Source organism: Microsporum canis, genomic scaffold (genome assembly GCF_000151145.1).
Source record: "Microsporum canis CBS 113480 supercont1.4 genomic scaffold, whole genome shotgun sequence".
NCBI classification, from domain to species: domain Eukaryota; kingdom Fungi; phylum Ascomycota; class Eurotiomycetes; order Onygenales; family Arthrodermataceae; genus Microsporum; species Microsporum canis.
The window spans coordinates 559,129-582,511 of record NW_003299166.1 but is presented as its reverse complement, the minus strand read 5'-3'; the positions used below and the strand labels follow the sequence as shown (position 1 = coordinate 582,511).

Here is a 23,383-nt window from a genome sequence, read left to right as displayed (position 1 = left end):
TCACGGAACTTGGGTCACACCCCACCATATACGCGGAGGAGGGCAAATCTATCAGCACCAACAGCTACTCGCCCAGTGTTAGCCATGGCTTCAGACGCTATGCCTTCTGTTGCGAGCCTGTCGATCCAGTCTGTTAGTTCTGAGGTGTCGAGCTACCCTAATTGCTATCCGGCTTTCAACCCTGTCGACAAGTACCGCGCGCATATCGCAGAATTGGTCGCGGAAGCCTCAGGGTTGGAGCCGGCCTTTGTCTACACCAAAATTCTATGGACGAATATGCTGGAAAAGGGAGACTTGATTCTACCTGTAAGTGCGGTTCGATTGGAAAGCCTAGGTGTGATTGTTACTAAAATTTCCCTGGGATGAAATAGGTACCGGCACTACAGATAAAAGGCAAGAAGCCTCAAGAAATTGCGGCAGATATCGCTTCTAAGTTTCCCAAGTCCGACCTAGTTGAGCCACCGGTTGTTGTGGGCGCACATCTACAGTTCTTCTTTAGCCATAAGCCTTTGACTGAATACGTGATCCGGTCAATTTTGGAAAACAAAGATGCCTATGGGAGCAATGCGAATGTAGGTCTACAAGACCAAAAAGATCCTAGTAAGGGAAAGAAGAAAGTGGTGGTGGAGTTTTCGTCTCCAAATATTGCAAAGCCCTTCCACGCCGGCCATCTTCGAAGTACCATCATTGGTGGATTCATTGCCAATTTATACACAGTTCTTGGGTGGGATGTGCTCAAGATAAACTACCTTGGAGACTGGGGAAAGCAGTACGGGTTACTTGCCAACGGATATGAGAAATACGGCAGCGAGGAAGATCTTCTCAAGGATCCAATCAACCATCTCTTTGAGGTGTATGTGAAGATCAACAAGGACGTAGCGGAGCAGGAAGGACCTATAAAAGAGCTCAAGGAGCAGATTAAAGCTAAGAAAGAGAAGAACGAGGATGTGACAGAGCTGGAGAAGCAACTTGAACCACTTGTCGACGCAAGCTACGATGAGAAGGCCCGTCGATACTTCAAGAGCATGGAAGACGGAGATGAGAAGGCACTTGCACTTTGGCGACGATTCCGTGATCTCAGTATTGAGAAGTACAAGGAGACGTACGCTCGGCTGAATATTGATTTTGACGTCTACTCCGGAGAATCCCAGGTCAAGGAAGAAAGCTTGAAAAATTCCTACAAGGCCATGGAGAGCTCAGGCGTATCTGAAAGCTCAGAAGGCGCCGTGATCATCGACTTCGCAAAGCAGGGCGCAAAGAAACTCGGAAAGGCCATCGTCATCAGAAAAGACGGAACGCCGCTATATCTCACACGAGACATTGCCGCGATCGTTGAACGAGATGACAAATACCACTTTGATAAGATGATCTATGTCGTGGCGGCGCAGCAGGAGCTTCATCTTGCCCAGCTGTTCAAGACCACCGAACTGGTTGGGAAGAAAGACCTGGCAAGCCGATGTGAACATGTCAGCTTTGGCATGGTTAGAGGGATGAGCACTCGAAAGGGAACCGTCAAGTTCCTGAACGACATTCTAAAGGATGTAGGGGAAAAAATGCACGAGGTCATGCAAAAGAACCCGGCCAAGTACGAACAGATTGAGGATCCAGTGGCGACGGCCGATGTGCTCGGAATAACATCGGTGATGGTGCAAGACATGAGCGGTAAACGGTATGTATTAGTCGAGGCGCTCATCTCCCTCCACACGTGGATTATTATATGGGCACACCGGGCAATTTTATATATTCATTTTTCTTTTTTTATTCTTTTATTTTCCCTTGCGTCCTCCTAGGTGTGATGAAACTGACTTTCTTGAACCTGATAGGATCAACGGGTACGAGTTCAACCTGGAAAACATGACCTCGTTTGAGGGTGACACCGGTCCATACCTGCAATACGCACACGCGCGCGTCTGCTCTGTGACCAGAAAGGCCGAGATCAAGCCTGAAGAACTAGGCGACGCAGATCTGAGCCTGCTTACCGAGTCTCATGCCATCGACTTGATCCGGTTGCTTGCCCAGTGGCCGGACGTGGTGTTCAACGCCTCAAAGACGCTGGAGCCCTGTACCATCCTGACCTATCTCTTCCGAATGACCCATACGCTGAGCTCAGGCTATGATGTCCTCAAGGTCGTGGGCAGCGAGCCAGGCGTGAAGAAGGCTAGAATGGCACTTTACGAGTCTGCTCGGCAGGTCCTGCATAATGGAATGAGACTTCTAGGTTTGAACCCTGTCCAGCGGTGAGTCTTTCTCCAGCACTCCAGACGCCCCCCCTCCATCGTTCGTCGATTGAAGCTAATAGGTTTTAACTTAGGATGTAATCCTGATTCCCCCTTCTTCATTTTCATCCCCATCATCGACCTAGTCTTGCTACCGTCGCCTCTTTGTTTCCTCCCAACCAACTTCATGTGACCGAAAAAAGATAAGCCCGTAGATTAAAAAAAAGTCACCTCAACCAACCAAATAAGCTGGGAGTATCGGTTACTCTATCGAGAGAGAAAGTAAATAATAATCGATAGAAAAATAGCTGCTCTCCACCCCCAGCATCTTCCTTCGCCTATGACGTCGATAATATGAATCGGCATTCCTTGCCTAGCGCACATCATTTACATATATCCAGCTGCTAATGAATGCATGTATTATGTATATAGATGCAACCCAGGATACAGCGGATGCTTATCTCAGCAACTCTGCGGCTGCGGCGAGTTGCAGTTCCACGGCTGCCTAAACCTGGCTGTCTGTTGTTATCTGTTGTATTTCATGCACGGTATTGGTATGTAAAAGGCCCTGCTGGACGATGACTCATGGACGGAGAAGTCCAGGGAAGACAACAACTTCGCCGCACGCCTGGGGATGACGCTTAGGGGGCCCAGCATCGTGTCTGTCTGTCTGTCTGTCTGTCTTGCCTGCCTTCTTTTTTTTTTTGCTGCCCAATGGCTCCTTGGGTGCGAGGTGGGAAAGCCTAAATCTTGCAGCCCAATCGTGGCAGCATCGGATCATGGAGAAGAAAAAAAAACCTTTTTTTCTTTTTTTCTTTCCTTCTTTTAGGGCCCTTGTACAGCCTGCGTATTTCATTACACACTGATATTTATAAAACTAGGCTTCGAAGTTCAGGCTCCATTCGTGGGGGGGGAGAGCAGAGGGCTGAGATATCAGGCGTGATGTCCTATTCGTAAGCTCGTCAAGGCGTCGAGGTCTTATGTTTGTGTCTCTCGTCGATGATGTTTGATAGGCATTATTATCAGCCTGTATACAAATATCAGTTATTGTATGGTGGATCAAGGGAAGTTTTCCAGACTACGGCTAAATCAACTTAACTCGACCCACTGCCTTTTAAGCTGTTCAAGCCAGTCCTTCACACGATGTCATCATTCCGAAGGAAAACGGCTTGTCGATATAAATATTTGCCCCTCAGTCTGGAGTCCCATCGTTGCCTCGTCTCGGCTTTTTTGCAAGGGAGAGAGACGCAGGGCAGGGGAAAGAGACACGCTTTGTCTGTCCTCATCCTGGTAGATCTCGCTCTTCCTGTGTCAGAGACTCTGTAACTAGGTACCAGAGATGCCCTATATCTCCATGTCTCTCCAGCGTGCTTATCCTCCCTTCTCCCTGATTCTCAGTCTGTATCTCAATCCAAGAGCCAACTCAACGTCAGATGTAACAACGAGGAGCCTTCAACATGGTTCCATAGGCTCTTAACGTACATAGTAAGAAATAAAAAAAAAGAAGAAGAGTGAGTGTGCGTGTGTTTCTTTTTCTTTTTCTTTTTTGCATTGCTTCTTCTCCCCATCCTAGCCTGTATTTATTACTTTACATATTAGTTACCATATGTATACGGATATGCAAGTAGAAACTTTTTCACTCACTCTCTGTTTCTTCTCGCACCTTCGTAGGAAGTCTCCCACTCTTTCGCTTCTCTCTCTCTTCTTCTTCTTCGTCTTCCAGGCCATCCGACTGTCCTGCTCGAGACGTTGTATAGAAGACACCCACCAAAACACACGAGGCAGTGATGAAGCCGGCCGTGCAATCGGGACTGTATCCAGCGAAGAAAACATCCGTCGACTCCACCGGCGAAGAAAAAAGAAAAAGTCGACAGGCTCAGGATGACTCGTTTGGTCTGCGGCTAAGAAAATAACCAAGTGGAAGACTTTTTTTTTTGGCGGGTTGGAAAAAAAAACCTCTTCTTCTTCCCACAAACAACATCGACACCAACGACATATCAACAACAACCTCAACCAACTCCGAACACACACACGACGAGTTTCATCTGTGCTCGTTCTTCAGCTGGAGCCGTTTACTGCTAGCTCTGTTGCTCTGTTCTCCGTTATCCTCGGCCATATCTACAACATTGATCGTCGTTCCGGGAGGTCACATCGCCCAAAAAACCTCCCACCACCACCACCAAGAAGACGAACATACGACTCTACAGTGAGCCTTTTTACGTGTGCAACCGTTAGTCCAACTCTCGAGGACGGAGATTCGACAGTATAATAATACTGCTAGTAGGAGAAAACGAAAAAAAAAACCTTCCGTGTCTCGTATCCCGGTTTTCCTGCTCGTCGTCGTTCTATCTCAGCTGAGCTGGTCGACCCATAACCAGACTTGCGCCCTCCATACCTCGACTGTCTCTGATCTCGCTTCTTATTGTCCATCTGCTTGTCCCCCTTGACTTGCTTGACCGGAACCATCCAACATCCTCCATCGATCGTCGACGTTCCCCGGCTTAGAAACAGCCCCGGTTTCAGACCCTTCATTACCAACAACCACCCCGCTATACTTGCGATAACTATCGAGTTACGGAGTATACAGAGACAAGAAAAGTGACCCGATTGCTGAGCAGCAGGCCAATCTTCTCCGTGACATCGGTTTCCGGGGCTACTATCCCAGTTCTATCCCTTGCGACTCTTGCTTCCAGAAAATTATATACTTCAGTCGCATATCACTACCTTTTTATATTTATTTATTTACCTTTACCCCTATCCATATAACCGGAACATTATCCCTTCCGCACTGGTCAAGAACAACTAAGATAATAGTTCTCGCATTCCCCCACGCGCTACAGCAGCCACCACGCCCTCGTCTTCAACTTCAACTTTTACATTCTTCGATGGAGCACTTGCTTTGTTTACTTGAATCTATACTTGAACTAGAGCTCAGAGCAACTGTATACAGGTGAAACGCAGACATCTGCTTCCAGACCACTCTTTTTCTACTGGGAGCAAACCCTACCGAGATTTGGGAAAAAAGGGGGTGGACCACGAAAGGAAATCATCCCATTGAGAATCATTAACCATCGAACGACGACGACACCAACGATACAGCAAAAGGCGACACCATCAGCCAAAAAAAAAAAAAAAAAAAAAAAAAAAAAAGAGAAGAAAGAAAATATAAGAGAACACTACCGCGAGGATTTTTTGGGTCTGAAGTTGTCGAATCCACGGCTCTCTTCCGAACCTAAATAGCGATCCATCCCTTACTGTGCGGTTTGAAATCGCGTCATGTCTTTCGTCAGCTCACAACAATCTTACGCCGCCTTCTGCGAAGAATTTGATGAAGATGCTAATGTAGCGATCCCCGAGACGAGACGGGTTGCCAACATTTCCGCTAAACGGTCAAAACCGGAGCTTCACCCAGTGATAGTCAGCACTGACGGAGCCAGCGATTCTGGCTATTCGAGCCGTACTGCGGCTACTATTGGGAGCAGTGGAGAATCGCTTGCCAGCGGTGCCAGCAGCTCGTACGTTGTTTCTTTGAACAACGCTATGGCTGGACGGGATATGCCTCGCATGAGGTCGCGGGGGGATGGGATGGATAGAGAAAAGCAGCATAGCCGCAAAGCAAAGGAGAGAGAGCAAAAAGAGATGGAGGCGATGCAGCACGAGGGCATGAAGCCACCATCACGAGGCTCGAGCCGTCCGACTTCTCTGACACACGCCCCCAAAGGCCGCCGTCGGGAGTCGATGTCGGCGGGCAGGCACCCTCCAGGAATGTGCACAGAATGCGATCGCCTTGGATACCACCATCAGGGAATGATACCGAACATGATGGACCCGCGAACTATGGACGCATCGTCATACTTTAATCAAATTCCAGGGTACGACGTGCCACCGTCGCCTCAAACTCCTCGCTACCAGCCAATGGATATGGGCATGTCACAAATTACCCCAGCAATTTCGCACTCCCGTCGATCGAACTCTTCGTCTTATTACCAACAGAGTCGCCCCGTAAGCTTCCACCCGGGAATTGTGCCTGATATGAACATGATGTACATGGCTGGCAGCCCGTCGGCTCCATACGCCGGTAGCCACACCGGCCCACCGCTCTCCGCCTCTGCCTATACGAATACCTACATGCCATCTCCCTTTGAATCATCCTACACGCAGCCCTCGCCAATAATGGGTACGTCTTACGAAAACTCCTCTCAGCTGACGCATTACGAACGTCCCCGCACCTCATCTATCTCCCGGCCTGCCTCTGAACGGCCCAGACGAGGCTCGGTCTACGGCCCTGCTGTTGTGGAAAATACCCCTCCTACACCGAGCCATATGCCCAACCTGGAGCGCAACTTGGAACGCCGGCCGTCTCGAGAACGACGTGCTCGTCGCCAGTCACGCACTTACCACGATGAAGATTATTACCGCATGCCTCCTCCTCGGCTTCCAGCACCGAAGCCCGCCCAGGCACAGCCTCCTGTCCAAGTAATCCCGATCACCAAACGCCCAACTCCTAAGAAATCTAGCACTACGCCATCAGCACCGACTGTCGTCCATCGACCTCCATCATTCGACATGACTGATATGCGTGAAGCACTCCCCCCACCGAGAGTGAGTCAGTATCACCAGCCCCAACAACCACAGCGTCGGGCTAGCCGAAGTATTGCTCGTGAAAATGCTATGCGTGAGGAATCACCGGAAGCTAGACCCATTCAAACAATTGCAAGCTCCAGACCACGCAGGGCTGCGACATATTATGATGCTGCCAGGCCTGCAAGGGTCACTGTAGAAGCTCCTCGTCGTCCACGCCGTGTATCAACCTACGGTATTGAACAGGAAAATCTTTTAGAGCAGAAGCAGCGTGAAGTAGAAGAATACCAGGCCGCTCGTGCTCCTAAGCCGGCCCCATTTACCACAGAAATGATTCAGAAGGTTTCCCGCCGTGTTTCAAAGGCTCGAACGATTCATCAACGCCAGCCAGATCCTGAACCAGAGCCGCAGCCGGAGCCGGAGATTGAATGTCTAAGTGAAACTGACACTGACACCGAGAGCGAGGAGGAAGAAGAATCAGAGGAAGAGGAAGAGGAGCAGGTGGTCCAAGTCTACCCAGTGTCTCGTGCCTCTCGACAACAACCTCGACGGCAGCAACCGCCAGCGCCTCCCCCGCCCCCGCCAGCACCAGTACCAGCACCAGTACCCCTCACAAACGAGATGCTCCGTAAAGCCGCTTCTCGTCGGCCCCCTCCAATCCCACATAGCGAAACTGAAAGCGACGATGATGACGATGATGCCATTGAAGACGATGATTCTTCGCCCGAAAGCAGTGACTCGGAAGATGACACTAGCGATGTCCACACCAAAAATGGCAGTGCTGCCGGCTCTCGAGTTGACGACGATAGTATCACTATGATTATCCGAGGCGTTAAAATCGGTCTTTCTAGCGATGCTATCGATGGTAAAACTATCAACTTCCGTTCTGGCGAGGAGGGAGGTGTCGAGTTGAACATAGGTGGGCGCAAACGTGATCGGTATATTCTGCCTCGCTCGGATACTGCTAGTACAGGCAGCCGTAGGGAAGCTGATGACATCAGACGCCTACGCGAAGACCATAGGGCTGAACGTGATAGCAGACGCTCCAGCCGATCCGGATACAGTGGACGAGGTTTGCTCGAGTAACGGGCCTATGTCTACTTTTCTTCGGTGGGAGATATGAGAACATGACAAAGAAAACGACAAAAACATTATATATACCCTAAAATTCGGGAAACGCTTGTCCCGTCCGCATGACTTTGTTCAATCTATCTACTTTTGGGAGGCCGTTTGATTATTTTTATCAAGTTATTTTCTGACAGGAACAAAAGAATGCGCGGATACGGAAAGAAAAAAAAAAAATCGACGGGATACAACAAAAGTTCTATAAAAAGAGTTAGTTCTGGTTTTTTGGACGGGGGCAGTACTTTTTTTCACCTTTTTACTTTTTTCCGGTTTTTCTAGCTTCTTTTCATTATGATTTCTTTCATGTCTACCCCATTTCCCCTAGTTTTCTGCTTTTTATCGATGACCTATTTTTCTTGCATGGATTGCGTTCAAGATACCTCAACTGTTTATTCACCGTTTTGCCTTAGCCCTTTGCATACGCCTTCAACTGCCTATTTATTTCGTCTGCTTGTCCCATGTTTGCCTTTGCTATACACGCGCTTCTATTTATGATTTTGTACGATTGTCGACGATCTGATGTGGTTATGATAATATTTCTGAGGCATTTATTCGCGATTACCCTTATCAACCCCAACAAACTCCTTTTTGCATCTTACATCTCATCTTGGATTCAATCTGTATCTACCATTTGCCCGTTCTACCTATCTTGCATGAGACCAACGCATGCATGACTGGCTTTTTTTGATCTATTCCTTTTTTATATACAGTTAATTATCCCCACATTTTTTTTTTCATACCCGACTTATCTTGCATTAGCAACACTTGACCGTGACTGCTAATCTCTTATATTCTTCCTTAATATTTCACCACGCTGCCTAATTTGTCGGTGATGTCCGCCTCACCACTGGTATGGCCCCGTTTTACCATGATTCGCGCATCCTTCGTGTTTCTTCTCGCTGTCCGATGCGAAGTTCCACCCGTTTATTATCCTCATTCTTACCAGAATCGACCTGTAAAATGTACAATTTGATTATTGAAGCGCCTTTGCCTCTCTGATGATACCTTGCGTTTACTCTTTTCTTATGATTTCCCGTTACCGCGAACCCTCTTGAGTCATTCGACCTTATCTTATTACAAGACCTTTCACTTACGTTATGGCCGGATACACGCGACATTTACGCTAACGGCGGTGTTCTCCTCTAATATACGTCACCTCTCCCCAAATACGTTACCTTTATATACTTTCGTGCGTGGTAGCTGGAATCGATTTATATACACCTACTCCGCAAATATTTCATCTGCTGCTTACCTTTGTCAGTATTTACAGTTTTAAAAACACGTGTGCAATGCTAATTTGCCTATCTGGTTGGACAGACACCGCTCTATAGGCACCGTGGTTAATATGTCCGTATGCAAATACAACATCCTCCTCTGCTGTGTTGTCGCCTCTTTCTTTTTTGCTCTTCGTGGCTTTAAAGTGAAATAAGGTTTAGCTCCCGCAGAGGCCTTGGCGCCTATCTTCACGTGATGTATTTTGTATGACATAAGCAGTCGTTGCCCGTGACGACGAGCGAAGTAAACAAACTTCCCAGCCTCATCATTTTCAACTCCCGCCACAGCGATTTCACTTGCATCAACTTCTCTCTCCGTTGATTATTGCCTCGAGAGAGCCAGCGCTTACTACTTCTTGCATCTACGCTTTGTTTTACTCTATTTTCTAGCCGTTTGTGTTTCCCATTTATGCTGTGAGACTTCGAACACTTCAACATCGAGCCCTCGAGCGATAGGAAGCGTGAGTGTAGCCACCCCCCCCGTCTTGGGGCAGGACGCATTCCTTGCGTAGACATCGGTTCATCTGGGCATAAAAGCAAGGAAAAAGATGGCCCCAGCTCCTGCTCTTTCACCCCCGGAGGGAGGGGCGTTATCCCCAGAGTCGTCTTCGATCATCGCCGGGTTCCTTGGGTCTTTAAAGCGCACGACGCCAGAACATCTAAAGGCCTCCTTCTCCAATATGCTTCCAACAAGGTCATTGGAAACATCTATGAAAGTTACGAACGTCATCACGGCTCGAGATAAGGAAACAACAACGGCAGTAATACCAGCTTATGGCCAGGGATCGATTGACCCGCATAGTATCAATATGCAGGGTTTGCTGGCACTTTTTGCCCTCCTAGGCGCTGCCTTCGTCATTGCATCAATTTGGTTTTTCTTCTGGGCAAAGAATGGCGGGTTCATTTGGCGAGAGACAGATTGGGACGACTATAAATCAACAGTATTGAGAAGGAAAGGTCCCGATGGCCGAACGCTGTCCAATGCTACGAGGAGTACAGCCTTGGGCGGAGGAAGTATTGTTGCGAGAGAATATCGGGACTTTGATGATGCCACTACGACTATGGACACGGAAACTGTTGCAACTGGTAAGCCGAGGAAAAAGGGATTCAGAGCCACGGCACGGGAGAAACTGTGGCGTCGACAAAAGGAGTCGGATTGGGAGGGCGGGCATGATGAAGATATGCGAGCGTATCGCCATGAGAAGCCAGCAGAAGTTGGTGGCATGAACCGCGAAGCAGATGGGACATATCACGGTTCCGACTTTACCGTTACCAATACCAACACACACACAAACACACAAGATGGCCGAAGTGAAGCTGGCTATACCTACACGCATACCTACGATGAGAAGAGCGAGTGGACTCAGAGCCAGGCCGGATACACAAATCAATATGAGGAAATGGATATCTCGAGGGGCAGAAACGTGTCAGGTTTCTCATTTGTGGCAGGACAGGACGATGCCGTTACCTACGTAACAGAGGAACAGCAGCCTCTTCGCGAACCGTCACCCCCACCCCGCCGCCGTGACAATGAACGTCGTTCTGAAGTTAGCCGTTCTGAAGTCAGCCGCTCGGAGGTCAGCCATTCAGATACTGAGCGTCGCTCTCGCAGAGCACGACATACGCAGCGTCCTCGCGGACCCAGAGGAAGTGCCAGCAGCTCTCGTCAATCTAGTTCTCGCAAACGCACCTCAACTACTGGCTACACTGAACCACTCAACATGTCGGAGTATTCCTACACCCATCTTGATGGCTCTGATATTGGCACTGGCAACATGAGTTATCACCAGCCTCTCCCTGCATTGAGCAAAGGCTACCGCCGGGGCCGTGGCAGGCGCAGAGATAGTCTGAGTGACAGTGAGGGTGAGGATTATGAAAGTCGTCGGTCATGAGTCAATATGCCGGCTGGCGCAAGGAAGCATCTATTTTTCATCATCATACCTTTTCTTTACCATCTTTCTTCCTGGGAGAATGGAGTTGAGGCCGCTTTCCTGGTTTAATAATGTGCTATATCCGTCTTTGATGCCGTGTACAGGTTATGGGAATGAAGAAATGCCCCTCTTTTATGTAGTAGTTAGCTAAAGAATCTATCCTTTTGCCTTTCCTAGCCCAACCCGCCGGAAATAGTATGGAGTCGCCCCACTGTAACCGCATTAAGCTTATTATCGAGCATGAGCTTAAATCAACCAAGTGAAGTATTTGGCCGCCTTTACTATGTAGAATTGGTGCCTGAGGTATTTCCAGATATGTTCCCTATGCTCGGCCCAGGGACGCGGTGCTCTGCTCGAGTTTGAAACTATATTCGTTAATTACATTGTGTGGTTGAAAATATACTCAAGCTAGCAATGCCGTGGTAATATAGTACATTCTCTCTCCAGCACTGTATTTGCATGCATTTCCCTTCAAATAATATGCTGGATGTTAATATTTATACCATGCCAGCCATCGGGGCCGAGGCGGGTCCCAAGGCTGTTTATTATACTCTATATACAGTATGGTCAGCGGGGTTGATACATCAACCCAACGGAAACGTACCAATAAGTGAAGCAGAACATCGCAAAAAGACCATCCAATACGTTATAAAACCCGGTAAGTCCGGTACATCGTCATGTCTGCGTATTACGGAGAGTGTTTTCCTCGATGTTTTGTATTGTTCCCTGCCCTGTCCGGCGCACTCGGAGCCATCACCTGGGCAATCACCTTACAGGATTCTACCCTCGGCAACGTGCATATCCTGGGTAGTAATTGTAACGCAGGCGAGAATAACCTCGCTACTGTTTCATTGATGAGCCACTAAGAATTCGCTGCGGCATGACGTGGACGTCCAAGGAAATAAATACACTCGGGCTTGGTCACTGGCAGCCTATCGCTTGGTTTTAGGCGCTGGAAGCTATTTGGAATAGGCCGCTTGCCGAAGCGCTCCCCAAATGTTTCCATCAGGCTAGGGAAGGTTGAAAGAACCTTTCTTTCTGATATGGCTTTGAGCATATCATAAAGTAGCCAGCCTTCTTCGGTGTTCCGTTCATCTTGATGGCTCTGGAGGCACAAGGGGGACTATTAGAATTGGCACACCTAAGTATAAAATAATTGGAGTCATAGATTAAGCCGAATAATGATACAGAAAGTAGCCAGAAAAGTAAAGGGGTATATGAAAACCAAAGTCTATATAAAGGAGACGCCGCATTTTCGTATGCCTTGGCGGAGAGCCACAAACATTCAGAACACACCATTATAAATTCCATGGAGCGAAGGTTATTCCCGCTTGCGCCAGAAAAAGAAAAAGGAAAGAGAAAAGTAAAAGGGGAAGTGTGAGAAAAGAGAAAAGAGAAAACGACAAACAGCCAATGAGTTGCATGTATGGCATGGTTCAGCCGCTCTCCGTGTGATATTGAGGGCTGATCATAATGAAAGATTACCAGAGAGACTTGGCATTAACCAAGGTTTAGTTGGTGATCACCGTAATTTAGTAGTCGGCCAAGTAGTAGAAAGGCCAGAGGGGGTATGATAACGAGAGTAGATCGGAATCTCAACATTTCTCGCTGTCTTTACCTGGCCGCCTATGCGTAAAGTCCGCCTCAGAAGGGTGGATGACAGTAGGCTTCAAGTCGATATCATCGGCTCTCATATCTGGAGGTTTCAGACCAGAGTCTTTAAAGGTATCGGAGCAGGGTTCGGAGATGGGTCGAGAAACTGGCTTGGCAGCGCCATCAAACTTCCAGTAACGCAGCGCTAGATCCAGAAGTTCCTCATCGCTATCGACCTTCACGTTCTGTGAGCTAAGGCTCTGTCTGAACTGGAGAACTTCTAATGAAGATTGACAGAGCTGATGAAAAATCCACTTGTTGATAAATGCCCCAGTTTCAACGGGTTCCTGGGACAGGGCAGATTCGAAGAACCGTGGGGTACCTCTTCCCCATAGTATATGCTTATACGCTGGCAGGGACTGTAAGGGGTCCAATAGTGGTGCTTCCAGCTCATTATCAGTCAGCTGAAGGCCCAAGGAGTCCTCAAAAAGACCCTTTTCCTGACACTGCGTCTTAAGCTGTTCGATTTCTCTTTCCAGTGCCTCTTTCTCGTGGAGAATTTCGCCTTCATACTTTTTAAAATTGGTGAGGAGGTCGATAGTATCTTCATTTGGTTGAGAAGCCCGTAGGCCTATTCCATTCTGATAATCGTCGAAGGCCTCCTTGTGCTCCATCCGAAGGTCCCATAATCTTTCCGTGACAAGGTCAAGAGTACCACAGCGAGTGAGATATTCCGCAAGTAAAGGAGGGTAAGCTCCAGCCTCGAAGGATACGTTCGGTGCGGGATTCTCCTGGTCTTGTATAGGGTCAAGATTGGCAATAAAACCCTTGTCACTATCATATTGTTCAATAGCTATTTTTATTTTCTGCTGAGTGTTTTCAAGTTGATATTCTCCTTCATCCAGCTTGTCCTCTTCGTCTTCATATTCGTTTTCCGTGAGCAGATATTCAGCCCATGACTTTTGATACTGCTCAAATAAGGCGAGGAGAGGCGAAGGAGTTTCTTCCTGCGCAAAATGTGCATTTAGTTCCCTCATCAAAGTAATTCCCAAATTTGTTGATGCAGCTCTTTTCTCTCGTAGTTTTGCACGTTTCTGCTGAATAGAAAACCGGGTTGAAGTAACGTTTTCATGGTTACGTACTAGCCGTTGCAGCTCCGACTTTATTATTTCCCTGTCCGAACTCCCTATTGAAGATTGGTTAGGAGCTTGAGAGGTATCTGGTGTGAGCTTTGCTTTCATCTCCGGGAAAGACACGGTAGTTGGTGGAAAGCTCATGGATAGTGTGGGCATATTGGGGGAGTCATTGCCGGTTGTTGGACCATTTTGCTCGTACTTATTCTCCAGCTGCTGGAAGATGTCGATATACCCAGTGTTTAAGTTCGATAAGGAGGTAAAATCGTAGTGAGGATCGAAACTAGGTACAAAGTTGTCGATGAGATGGTCGAACCCCTTTAAACACGGTCATTAGGACTTTGACAGAAGACTAGAGGGGTATTTCAACCGTACAGCACCCTCACCTTTTCGACCTCTTCGTTGCCTGCACCCACAAACAAGGAAGCCCGGTTTGATGCCATGGCTGCCAGAGCACATTTGCATCGTATTCGACTTTGTCTTGGACAGATTTTCCGTCTTCGCACTGTATTTCGACATAGGTAGTTGATAGGTTGCTGCCATCCAACTGGGGGCTTCTAAACAAACAATGAACACAGAGCGAACTGTGGATAGAAGATCAGGTGTAGATTTTTTTTATCATCCTCGTCTTCGTATGTGTTTTGTATGTATGAAGTGATTGTATCGTAAAAACACCCGCAATACGTAAACTTTAATCTAAAGCTGATATAAAATACGGAGTTTGAACGTCGACAAACCAACCAACCTCGATGAAATATACGAAGACCCGGGAGAAAATAATATACATACAATGCTTGCAAGCCTTGTTGCATGGAGTCTCTATATGTCATCGCAGCGTCAGCAAGGATCCAAGGATCTGGTATCAGCACAGAGAATCACCTGAGGGTGGCGGCCAGGTTAAACCACCAGTTCGATACGCTATTGCTTTCTGCTCCCATGCAAGTTATAAGTTATTCATTGAATGATATCCAATGGCGGCCAATCCTGCTATGCAGAACATATACCATATCTGTTTAGCCAAGGCCCCTTCAGCCTCTAGGTGACAGCGAAAGCCTTCGGGATATCCGTCTGGTGCATACCCTCCATGCATCCATTCTTACACCTCAGCGTGCCACGACTCACCAGCCATGACATGGTTCGGTATGGATATTTCTATCCTCTGGAAAGTGTATATGTTTGCCGAATGCGGCTCTGAAAGTTTGGAGACGCGAAGGCTATAAAAGCTGCATCTTTTAATGGGCATCAGACATATAAGATGTCTAGGCGACTTCTCAATATCTGGGGTCGAGGGTAAAGAGGTAAGCATCAACTTTGCCCAGGTTATATATTAAATTTTACTCGCCACCCCGTGCTGACTTGGGCGTTGTCATAAGCCTCCAAGGCGGCCAGAATGTCTCAACATACAAACAATTGGCCGCGGCCACACAGAGCTGGGTATTCTCCCGGAGGCCAAGAGCCCTACTACCGTGAGCATAGATAACATGGGATATTGTTCATCACTGACCTCTTGGGTAGCACAAACATACGGACATGGAGATTCTCGGCGACAGGAGAACTCGAGCTATGCCTCTAACTACGAGGGGTAAGTCTACATATTTGGCCAGATGATATCATTGAATAGACAGGTATCTTGGACTGTCAGAGAAGATTTAAAGTTTTATATCCAGAATAACTGATAGAGTCAACTACTTCATAGGGTTATCGGAGATAACGGGAGCGTCGACCGCGGTGATGCAGGTGCTAGCTATCATAGGGACATGACCGCCTTTGCGGCGTATCCCATTCATAGTCAGATAGCATCCTCAGCCACATGGAATCAAACGGGCCACCCGGATTTCTTACACCCGTCGCCGGCTCTATCTCCAAATCACTTTGATGCCTGGCAAAGCTGCATGGAAACAGATACGAGACATTCCAGCCATGAGAACCAGGGAAGCAATTATCAACTGAGCTCAAGGTAGATTGCCCACGTCCCTTATATAACGAAAATATGTCTGTATTCCTATCGCTTTATCAGACTAAAAGGCTTACTTTGCGCTGGTATTTCCCTCCGGTGAATGGCAACTCCGCGGCTTCACATTTTAGCTACCAATCGGATGGGTACAATCCTCACGGGCTACAGCCCCAAGATGGTATGCAGTAGCTACATTTGTTCTATGTGTCTACTCAGGGGAGATTGGAGATAACAAAGGCAAAACATTAGGGCCCTGGAATGACCACCGAAATGATATCGCAAGGTTCAATAGGGGTATGTAAATTTCATCTCTACAATATGATTCAAATGGAAAACTGAGCTTCCATAGAGTATACTCTCCGATCTACTCAATTCTTTTCCATTGGTAGAGTATGAGACCGCCCCTGTCTATTATTACCTTTGCAGTGTACTCAAGGATTGTTGCATAACTATAGGTTCTTTCTGTCTTCTGGGCGCAGCCTGCTGGTGATACGTCAGTTCCACACGATCGTAATAACCCATACTTTTATGCAACAAGGCTGGGTCAAGAGGTCCACGCAAACATTCGTAGAATGGTTGTTGTGAAAAATGAACAAGGATGCTCTTGGTGTTTGTGAGCAACTCTCATCCCTAAACCATTGATATAGGGTGACTAACTAATTATCTTTTCAAGGGCAATTAATACCTACGGAGAACGGGGATTATTGAAACGGGGAATCGACTTGAACACCCATGCCGCCGTATATATGAGGGGGAGTGAGCCCGCCCCTAATGACCCAACGCGTGTACCAGGGCTGCCCCCTATCATGATAAACCCTTACAGCCCAAGAGAACAACTCCACAGTAAATCTTATCTGAACTTTGGAAAGGTCTTTACCGTTGATCACAATATCAAGGTGAAGCCCGTTGGCCATGTCAGTGAAGAGTCTATGAGAACATTCCGACGTGCTTGGAGGCGGAGCGTTGACCTGAATGAAAACGACGAGTATAACGATTTTGAGCCCCGCGATAGCGATACTACCAATTCCTATCGCTGATGCCTTCATTCGCATGGTGACCAGTTTTTTTCTCGACGAACTTTTTTTTAGCCTATCATACGTTGTCAATTTGCTATCGTGCCACCCAAATTCGGACCAAACGTTTTTCTGTCTCATTCAACAATTCAACATTTTTGAAATATATCGAGCAGTATGCCTATGCCTATGTCTCTTCTCCTCAATGTCTTTAATCTTGTTCGAGTGCATTAGTCAGATAACTCTTTGATTTTATAATCGTCTATATTCGACATTTTTAACGTTCTTTAGCTGAACAGAGGTTGATTTGACTTTTGATTTCATTCCTTGCATATCTACCCTTATTCGGTCGAAATTCAAGTAGTATGTCCCTCATATATGACTAGCAACCCTCAAGTCTGAGATTATCCATTCAACATGTAAAGGCAATCTCTAACTATGCAGTTAGCGGTGGCTTGGTGGTCAAAACTGTCATCCAAAAAATTAAACAATTAAACATCCTCTCTTCTCTTTTTATATATATGCGATATTCGCTATCACCAAAGCATCCATGGAACGAGACTCATGAAGGATGCATCAGTATCCCCATCGACTCCTTCTCTGCCCCTAATTTTATTCCATTCTTCCCCAGCCTTCATCTTTAGTTCTTCGGTCATGAAATTGTTTCCTATTTTATACTCTACCCTAGACAAAAACCATCATGATCGTGCAAGGTGGGCTTGCATTTCCGGTATGCCTTTACTCATTTTGATCACGCTGCGTAAGAGCTTCGCAGCTAGTGTATTCTCATCCTCAGTTAAATTTTGCAATTTCCAGCAATGGTGCAAGGCATTGAGAGAGTCTCCCGGCCGGCCTACTCGCAGATATGTCAAGGCATATATTGCCTGGGCCCTACCCATACGTAGTGGGTCATTTTCATTATGGATATCCTCTGCTTTTTGAAGGTAATAGAGGGCATCATCAACCTTTCCCTGTTCTGCATAGCTATAGGCAATAGAGCCATATACATCCGCCATTTCAGGCGAGCGAGTGCCATGTATAAGCTCTCTGATAGTGAGTGCCTGGAAATATGCGGACAAGGCAGCTTTTGGCCGTGCCATGTCTAAGGCAATATGACCTAGGATTCGGTATGCTTGCGCATAAGTTGCTGTTGAGTGCTTAATATCAAGGTTGAGCCCGAAGTGGATGAAATGTGTTCCAGTTATTGGCTGTTCTTTCTACCAGAGATACCTTTGAATAGAAAATAAGCCCAATAGCTCTTTCATCTATGTGATAGGGGATTTTGCTTACTTTCCTGTCCGAAATACTAGCTCTGCAAAGAACTCGGGGTCGATGATAGGGAATGAATGTGCTTGCGTCAGTCTGATAAGCCAACTGACATGTGGAAGAATTGTACGGCATGCCTCCCACGAAGCCCAGCCGTGGCCTTGTTGGTGAGACCTCTGATTCCAGGTATTAGGGAAGCTGCACGATAACATTTTTATAACATGCTTGAAAAATGATCCGGCCTCATTCATAGACAGCCGCGAAAACGCTGTAAATTGTTGAATAAGACGATGGATCGATATGGCTTTGTGGGTTGGTAGGTGGTTCACCAGTGCCGCCTCAGTAAGGCCAGCCACGGCGGCTCGAAACCTACTGAAGATTATTCTCCATTATCTCATTCGGTGAGCGGCACTTACTCGGAATCATCATATAAAAACTCCAGGCGCGGATCTGTGATCCCCGCTCTTTTATCTGAAAGGATTGACTCGGAGATAAGTTTGGGGTCAAAGAATGCAAGTATAACTATATAATAGGGTTTTAGATTCAGCCAGAAAACTCCCACACAGTATCTATTGTATGCTCATATTGAACGGATGCCTGAGTTCTAGAAAATATTGTTTTGGCTGGTTTCTGATAAATTGGCAAGACCTGCTCATAAGAATAACCACAATCATTCATATATTTCCCAACTTGCGCTATGGCAAGGGGTAAGCCACCGAGAAGTTGCAGTAACTCCTTCGCAGCTATTAAATCCATGTCGTTTGAAGGTCGTTGGCCTATTAGGGAGTAGAACACTTCCATATCTCTCTCAACACCGAAACACGAAAGGTTTATTATTTCAGATGTCCGCTTCAATGCGAGTGAATAGGGTCGACAAGTAATAACGATAGAGCCTCGAACGCTGGTTGGCCAAATTTCGTCAAGCAGATTATGTTGCTTAACATTGTCAAAGATGAGAAGAAAAGTCTTTCGAGATGTATTCAGCCAGTCCCGTACGATCTGAATCGACCTGTAATCGCCTTCATTACCTTCTGCCTGGGGTAATCCAAGCTTTGCAGCAAATTTAGACAAGGCTGAAGTCATTTTAATTTTCGTTTCAGCTGGTATCCAAACAACAACATCATATGAATCCATGGCTTTATTGACGTAATGCAATGCTAGCTGTGATTTTCCGATACCATCTGTTCCACATATTGCGATAGCCTTTAGATTCTCACGGCTCTTATTAGGATCAAGGAAAATTCTTAGGATTTCCACCTCGGTTGATCTGCCAAAGGACTTGACATTGCCGGCGTATGGTATCATATAACATGGAATATTCATCCTAGTTGGGTGTAGCCGAATGATTTGCAAGTTTTCCATTGCCGTCACTGTATCTGAGCTTTTTGACTCTCCAGAAAGTCGGGTCATATCAGCGGCTTCATCGGCCAGTCTGGAGTAAATCTGAATTCTTAATATGCGCTGCGATACCCCTGTACTAAACGTGGACCATACTTCGCGTCTCCCTGGGTTGGGGTTATTCCGGAAATAAGAGATCGAATGTGCACATAATAGTATGATCTCAGTATAGATGCTGAGTAAAGCATTCTCCAGGCCTGAAGTCAGGGGAAGTTCTGGTTTATCCCGACAGAATCTGGGAAATGCTCGGCCCATCTCATCAAACATATCCAAGAGTTCACGGGGCACAGGGTTAGCTAACTAGTCGCCAAGTTTAGAACGCAGTAAGATAATACACTTGAGGATCTATATAGTAATTTACCTCTAATATTAGTCTAATAGAACCCCATATCACCGCCATGGCCTGGTTATTCATTCCCGCCGCAAGGGTGATGATTGCAGCGAAATCATTGAAGCTGACAAGGATCGGCTCAAGCCTCTGCGAGAGGCCCATCAGGCCTTTTGAACCTTGAAGTTCCATAAAGATTGAGTTCGAATCTTGTCAAGAAGTTCCTCAGAGCTATGAACGTTCCAAAGATTATGTTCGATATCTTTCAATTCATCATAGTACCGATCAATAGCGGCCTGCCATGTTGCACTAAAGCCGTCATTGGGGCTGCTGCTTTTCACTGACGGAGTGGCCATTCTAATATATAGCAACTAGTGAAGATGATTCCTATTTCCTTTGGCCGTAAGCAAATCATCTTCACAACATTAGATTCGGGCGGGTTTGAACGAAGGGCAGATGGAATTTCCATGACCCAAACCTAGTTTCATCTCGGCAGCGAAAGACCTCGGCAGCGGGCCGTCCCGCGTGCCAAGCCTAACTAGTATAACAAGTCTCTCTGCCGCCAATTGGTGCGGGCTCGCCTTTTTGGCCGAATGGCAGATTCTGACATATGTTGTCAAGTCAGTTAGCTTACTATCTTTCTGCAACAACATACTATAGATTAAGTGCAAGCGCCCACTCGTAGTGCGGCAATTTCGTCCAAAATATATGGCATTTGCTCTCATTACACTCTTCAAATACTTTATGATAGAATTCCCAACTTCGTATATTGCGGGAATACATCGTCCCGCGCCTGTTTTCGCCCATAATCCAACTATACCTTTAGACAACTACCTCTACGTTATATCCTCTATTATAGTGCCATCGGCAGATCACCTGGCAGTCATTTGAGTCAATGCTGGCAATGAAGGCAATGAAGACCTTGTGGCTAGTTGGAGTTACAAGCTTAGGTCAAAGTTTTAATCTGAGGTCTCTATGTTGCTGATATGGATTTGTATGATGCCAGGCTCTCCCAGTGACTTCCTCCCTGCATAAGAGATCTAAGGGTTGCGGAATATTTCCTTGTCGCGAGACCTCAGTTTGATCATCTTTCAGTGCAATTAAAGGTTTATCAAGCTAGAGGAGAACTATTGGTGGAATTACAAAATACCTATAAAAAATTGAGCTTTTTGAAAACCCAGAAGCTCCTTATACTTGCTGCACTCGGTTGGCGTTCAATTTTATACCCGGTTTCATTTAATACCTGTTCCACTTGGGAAATTTCCATCCATCGAACCTCAGATTAGCCACAATCTGGACTTGTGTTTGACACCTACCGAGCGCCAACATAATCCAGCCGCTCACTATGGGTGCTACTGAAAACGTTCAAAATATTCTACCGGCTTAATCTTTAGCCGCACCACAAATTGCAAATGAAAGTAACAAACTAGCTTCATCCTGGGCACCATAATACCCAGCCGATACCAATATGCATCTTTTGAGCGCGTTATTGAGTGTTCGGATTCCATGGGTCGATAGGCTTGCATTACACCTTGATTACGACAAATCGACTAGGACACTATCTCTTTTTAGCTACCCGCCTTTTTATCTACAAATACTGTCTTCCAGAGCAGCTATATATTCGTTTACGGGTATCAAAAAAATTCGGAGTAGACCCACTAATGAAGAAAAGATACCGCATCTCCTTCAGGAAGTTATCTTATCCTATAGTCTGTTTTTAGCCAATCAGCAAAGTCAAGGAAGCTCCTTCATCAACTGTTCCGACCACCAGAGAAGAAGGGGAGCCACATTGATTCTATGGTTTCGTTGTTGTGTACTTGCAAACGACTGCCATATACGCATACCCTTAGCATACCCGCTAACAAACCTGTCTATTTTGCGTCTCTGAAAGAGAAAAATTATTTTAAAGGAGCTTAAAGACTCTTGACCTACCTCGATTACCGGGACCGTAGGACACTCTATAATTCTAGATATTTTGGTTCGTATTAATTATCGGTGGAAGAGGCATTGTATTAAGCTTGATACAAGTCATATTGTAGGTGGTATAGCTAATAAAAGCCTACCAGTTAAAGGGAAATGTCATCACGAGCAGTGGAGAGTAAATTATATTACTGTGATAGCTTAGTTTCATTAGCGAAGCGTTCTATTGTTATCCAATTTGCTGACTATCAACATATCTTTCTAGGTTTAGTTACGTTGGTAAACAGTGAGATGTGATACAGTAGTCAGGGGTCATTTCATCCAGTGCTTAGGTTGTATGTGCATAGTGGATGTATATAGTATATTATAGGAGAGGAGTAGTATTTCTCACAAATAACGCCTTTACAGGCACTGCGTCATTGCAAGCTAGTAGCGAGTAAGGGAGGGATTAGCGTAACGCAGAGTGATTTACTATTAGACCTTGCGTTTACAGTACAAAACTATAGCATATGTTGGTATCCTATAGCAACTACACCGACGTTAAAGCCACTTTCATTTTCGTTATATGCCTTACTGTAGCGCACATTACTCTTAAACGTATAACGAGTGGGTAAAATCTCTCCAAAGTGCTCCATGACCCATCTTATATGAGGATTCCTTATAATTCTCCGTTGGTGAAGTCAACAACTTGTGCTTTCTCGAGGACTTCACCTGCACTTCGAACGAACTCTTGATGCAAAGGATCCTTCTGAACATAATAGTCACGATCCTCCTTGCTCGCAAAATTGACCACGAAGGCGTGTGTCATGCCACCCTTCATAACAAAAATTAGTCTACAGAGTATATTGATGGAAAGTTATACAGAGCATGTATCTGGCTTACCTGGATACCTTCGATCGAGTTATCAACTCCACCAGATGATGAAAGGATATATGGCTTCTGGGAAAGCGGATGAAGACATTTGTCCTTTAAGCCTAACATTCGGGTACAAATCTGTAATATAATAATTACCCCTCGTCCATTACCACAGGCCATCGAAAGCGTTTTGTGCTTACATCGCGGACAGTCTCGGGTGGGACTCCCTTTTTGAACTGGAAAAGGACGACATGGGTGACTGACATGCTAGCGGCTATACTAGATACCGGGGGAGCCAAACGGACGATGAAAAATGCAACAGCACAGAGAGATATCAATGCGATAAGTAAGCTTATTCGTTGTACCTTTGGGGACATGGCAACAAGATAGTTCGTTTAAGATTAGAAATTTGAGGTTCAAAATTTAATAACTTGTTTAGTTAGCTATGTACATGGATCCTTGTTGGATTTTTAAGTGCCGAGTTACTTAACTAACTTAGCACTCCTCGAAAATTTTTAGCTATGACTACCTATTAAATTCAATGCAATTCTGGAGGTTATTATTGTTACCTTAGATGATCAAGTAAAAATTTGAACAAAAGTTTAATATCTAGCCGCAAAGATAACTATGAGAGCTTGAGTAGCTTAAAGTATTAAGCTGTTGCGCTATATATCTATTGCCCTGGGTAACCAAGAGGCGTCTTGATTTGAATTGATTCGGAGTAATCCTAGATATAACGCCTTACAACAAAGTGTAACGTTATAGCAGTCTTGTCAATTCGTAATCTCAGCCTGGC

General features: G+C 46.1%; 7 protein-coding genes across 7 annotated transcripts; 4 read left to right on the top strand and 3 right to left on the bottom strand.

Moving 5' to 3' along the window:
• Window positions 1-84: 84 nt before the first annotated feature.
• Window positions 85-2,241, top strand: MCYG_04193 (arginyl-tRNA synthetase; the record flags this gene model as incomplete). Its single annotated transcript, XM_002846410.1, has 3 exons — window positions 85-306; window positions 372-1,669; window positions 1,824-2,241. 3 exons carry the CDS (start codon window positions 85-87, stop codon window positions 2,239-2,241), a joined length of 1,938 nt encoding a protein of 645 aa, XP_002846456.1.
• A 3,251-nt stretch (window positions 2,242-5,492) lies between these two features.
• MCYG_04192 (conserved hypothetical protein) lies at window positions 5,493-7,883 on the top strand (the record flags this gene model as incomplete). Its single annotated transcript, XM_002846409.1, has 1 exon — window positions 5,493-7,883. The coding sequence occupies one exon, from the start codon at window positions 5,493-5,495 to the stop codon at window positions 7,881-7,883; it is 2,391 nt and encodes a 796-aa protein (XP_002846455.1).
• A 1,993-nt stretch (window positions 7,884-9,876) lies between these two features.
• On the top strand, window positions 9,877-11,088 carry MCYG_04191 (conserved hypothetical protein; the record flags this gene model as incomplete). Its single annotated transcript, XM_002846408.1, has 1 exon — window positions 9,877-11,088. The coding sequence occupies one exon, from the start codon at window positions 9,877-9,879 to the stop codon at window positions 11,086-11,088; it is 1,212 nt and encodes a 403-aa protein (XP_002846454.1).
• Window positions 11,089-12,722: 1,634 nt separating this feature from the next.
• Window positions 12,723-14,296, bottom strand: MCYG_04190 (conserved hypothetical protein; the record flags this gene model as incomplete). Its single annotated transcript, XM_002846407.1, has 2 exons — window positions 12,723-14,171; window positions 14,240-14,296. 2 exons carry the CDS (start codon window positions 14,294-14,296, stop codon window positions 12,723-12,725), a joined length of 1,506 nt encoding a protein of 501 aa, XP_002846453.1.
• Window positions 14,297-15,243: 947 nt separating this feature from the next.
• MCYG_04189 (conserved hypothetical protein) lies at window positions 15,244-16,844 on the top strand (the record flags this gene model as incomplete). Its single annotated transcript, XM_002846406.1, has 4 exons — window positions 15,244-15,319; window positions 15,369-15,435; window positions 15,550-15,810; window positions 16,481-16,844. The coding sequence occupies 4 exons, from the start codon at window positions 15,244-15,246 to the stop codon at window positions 16,842-16,844; spliced, it is 768 nt and encodes a 255-aa protein (XP_002846452.1).
• A 674-nt stretch (window positions 16,845-17,518) lies between these two features.
• On the bottom strand, window positions 17,519-20,168 carry MCYG_04188 (conserved hypothetical protein; the record flags this gene model as incomplete). Its single annotated transcript, XM_002846405.1, has 6 exons — window positions 17,519-18,037; window positions 18,128-18,455; window positions 18,503-18,608; window positions 18,752-19,784; window positions 19,846-19,962; window positions 19,992-20,168. 6 exons carry the CDS (start codon window positions 20,166-20,168, stop codon window positions 17,519-17,521), a joined length of 2,280 nt encoding a protein of 759 aa, XP_002846451.1.
• Window positions 20,169-22,390: 2,222 nt separating this feature from the next.
• Window positions 22,391-22,964, bottom strand: MCYG_04187 (stress responsive A/B barrel domain-containing protein; the record flags this gene model as incomplete). The annotated part of the gene is made up of 2 exons (XM_002846404.1): window positions 22,391-22,546; window positions 22,788-22,964. The coding sequence occupies 2 exons, from the start codon at window positions 22,962-22,964 to the stop codon at window positions 22,391-22,393; spliced, it is 333 nt and encodes a 110-aa protein (XP_002846450.1).
• Window positions 22,965-23,383: the final 419 nt, after the last annotated feature.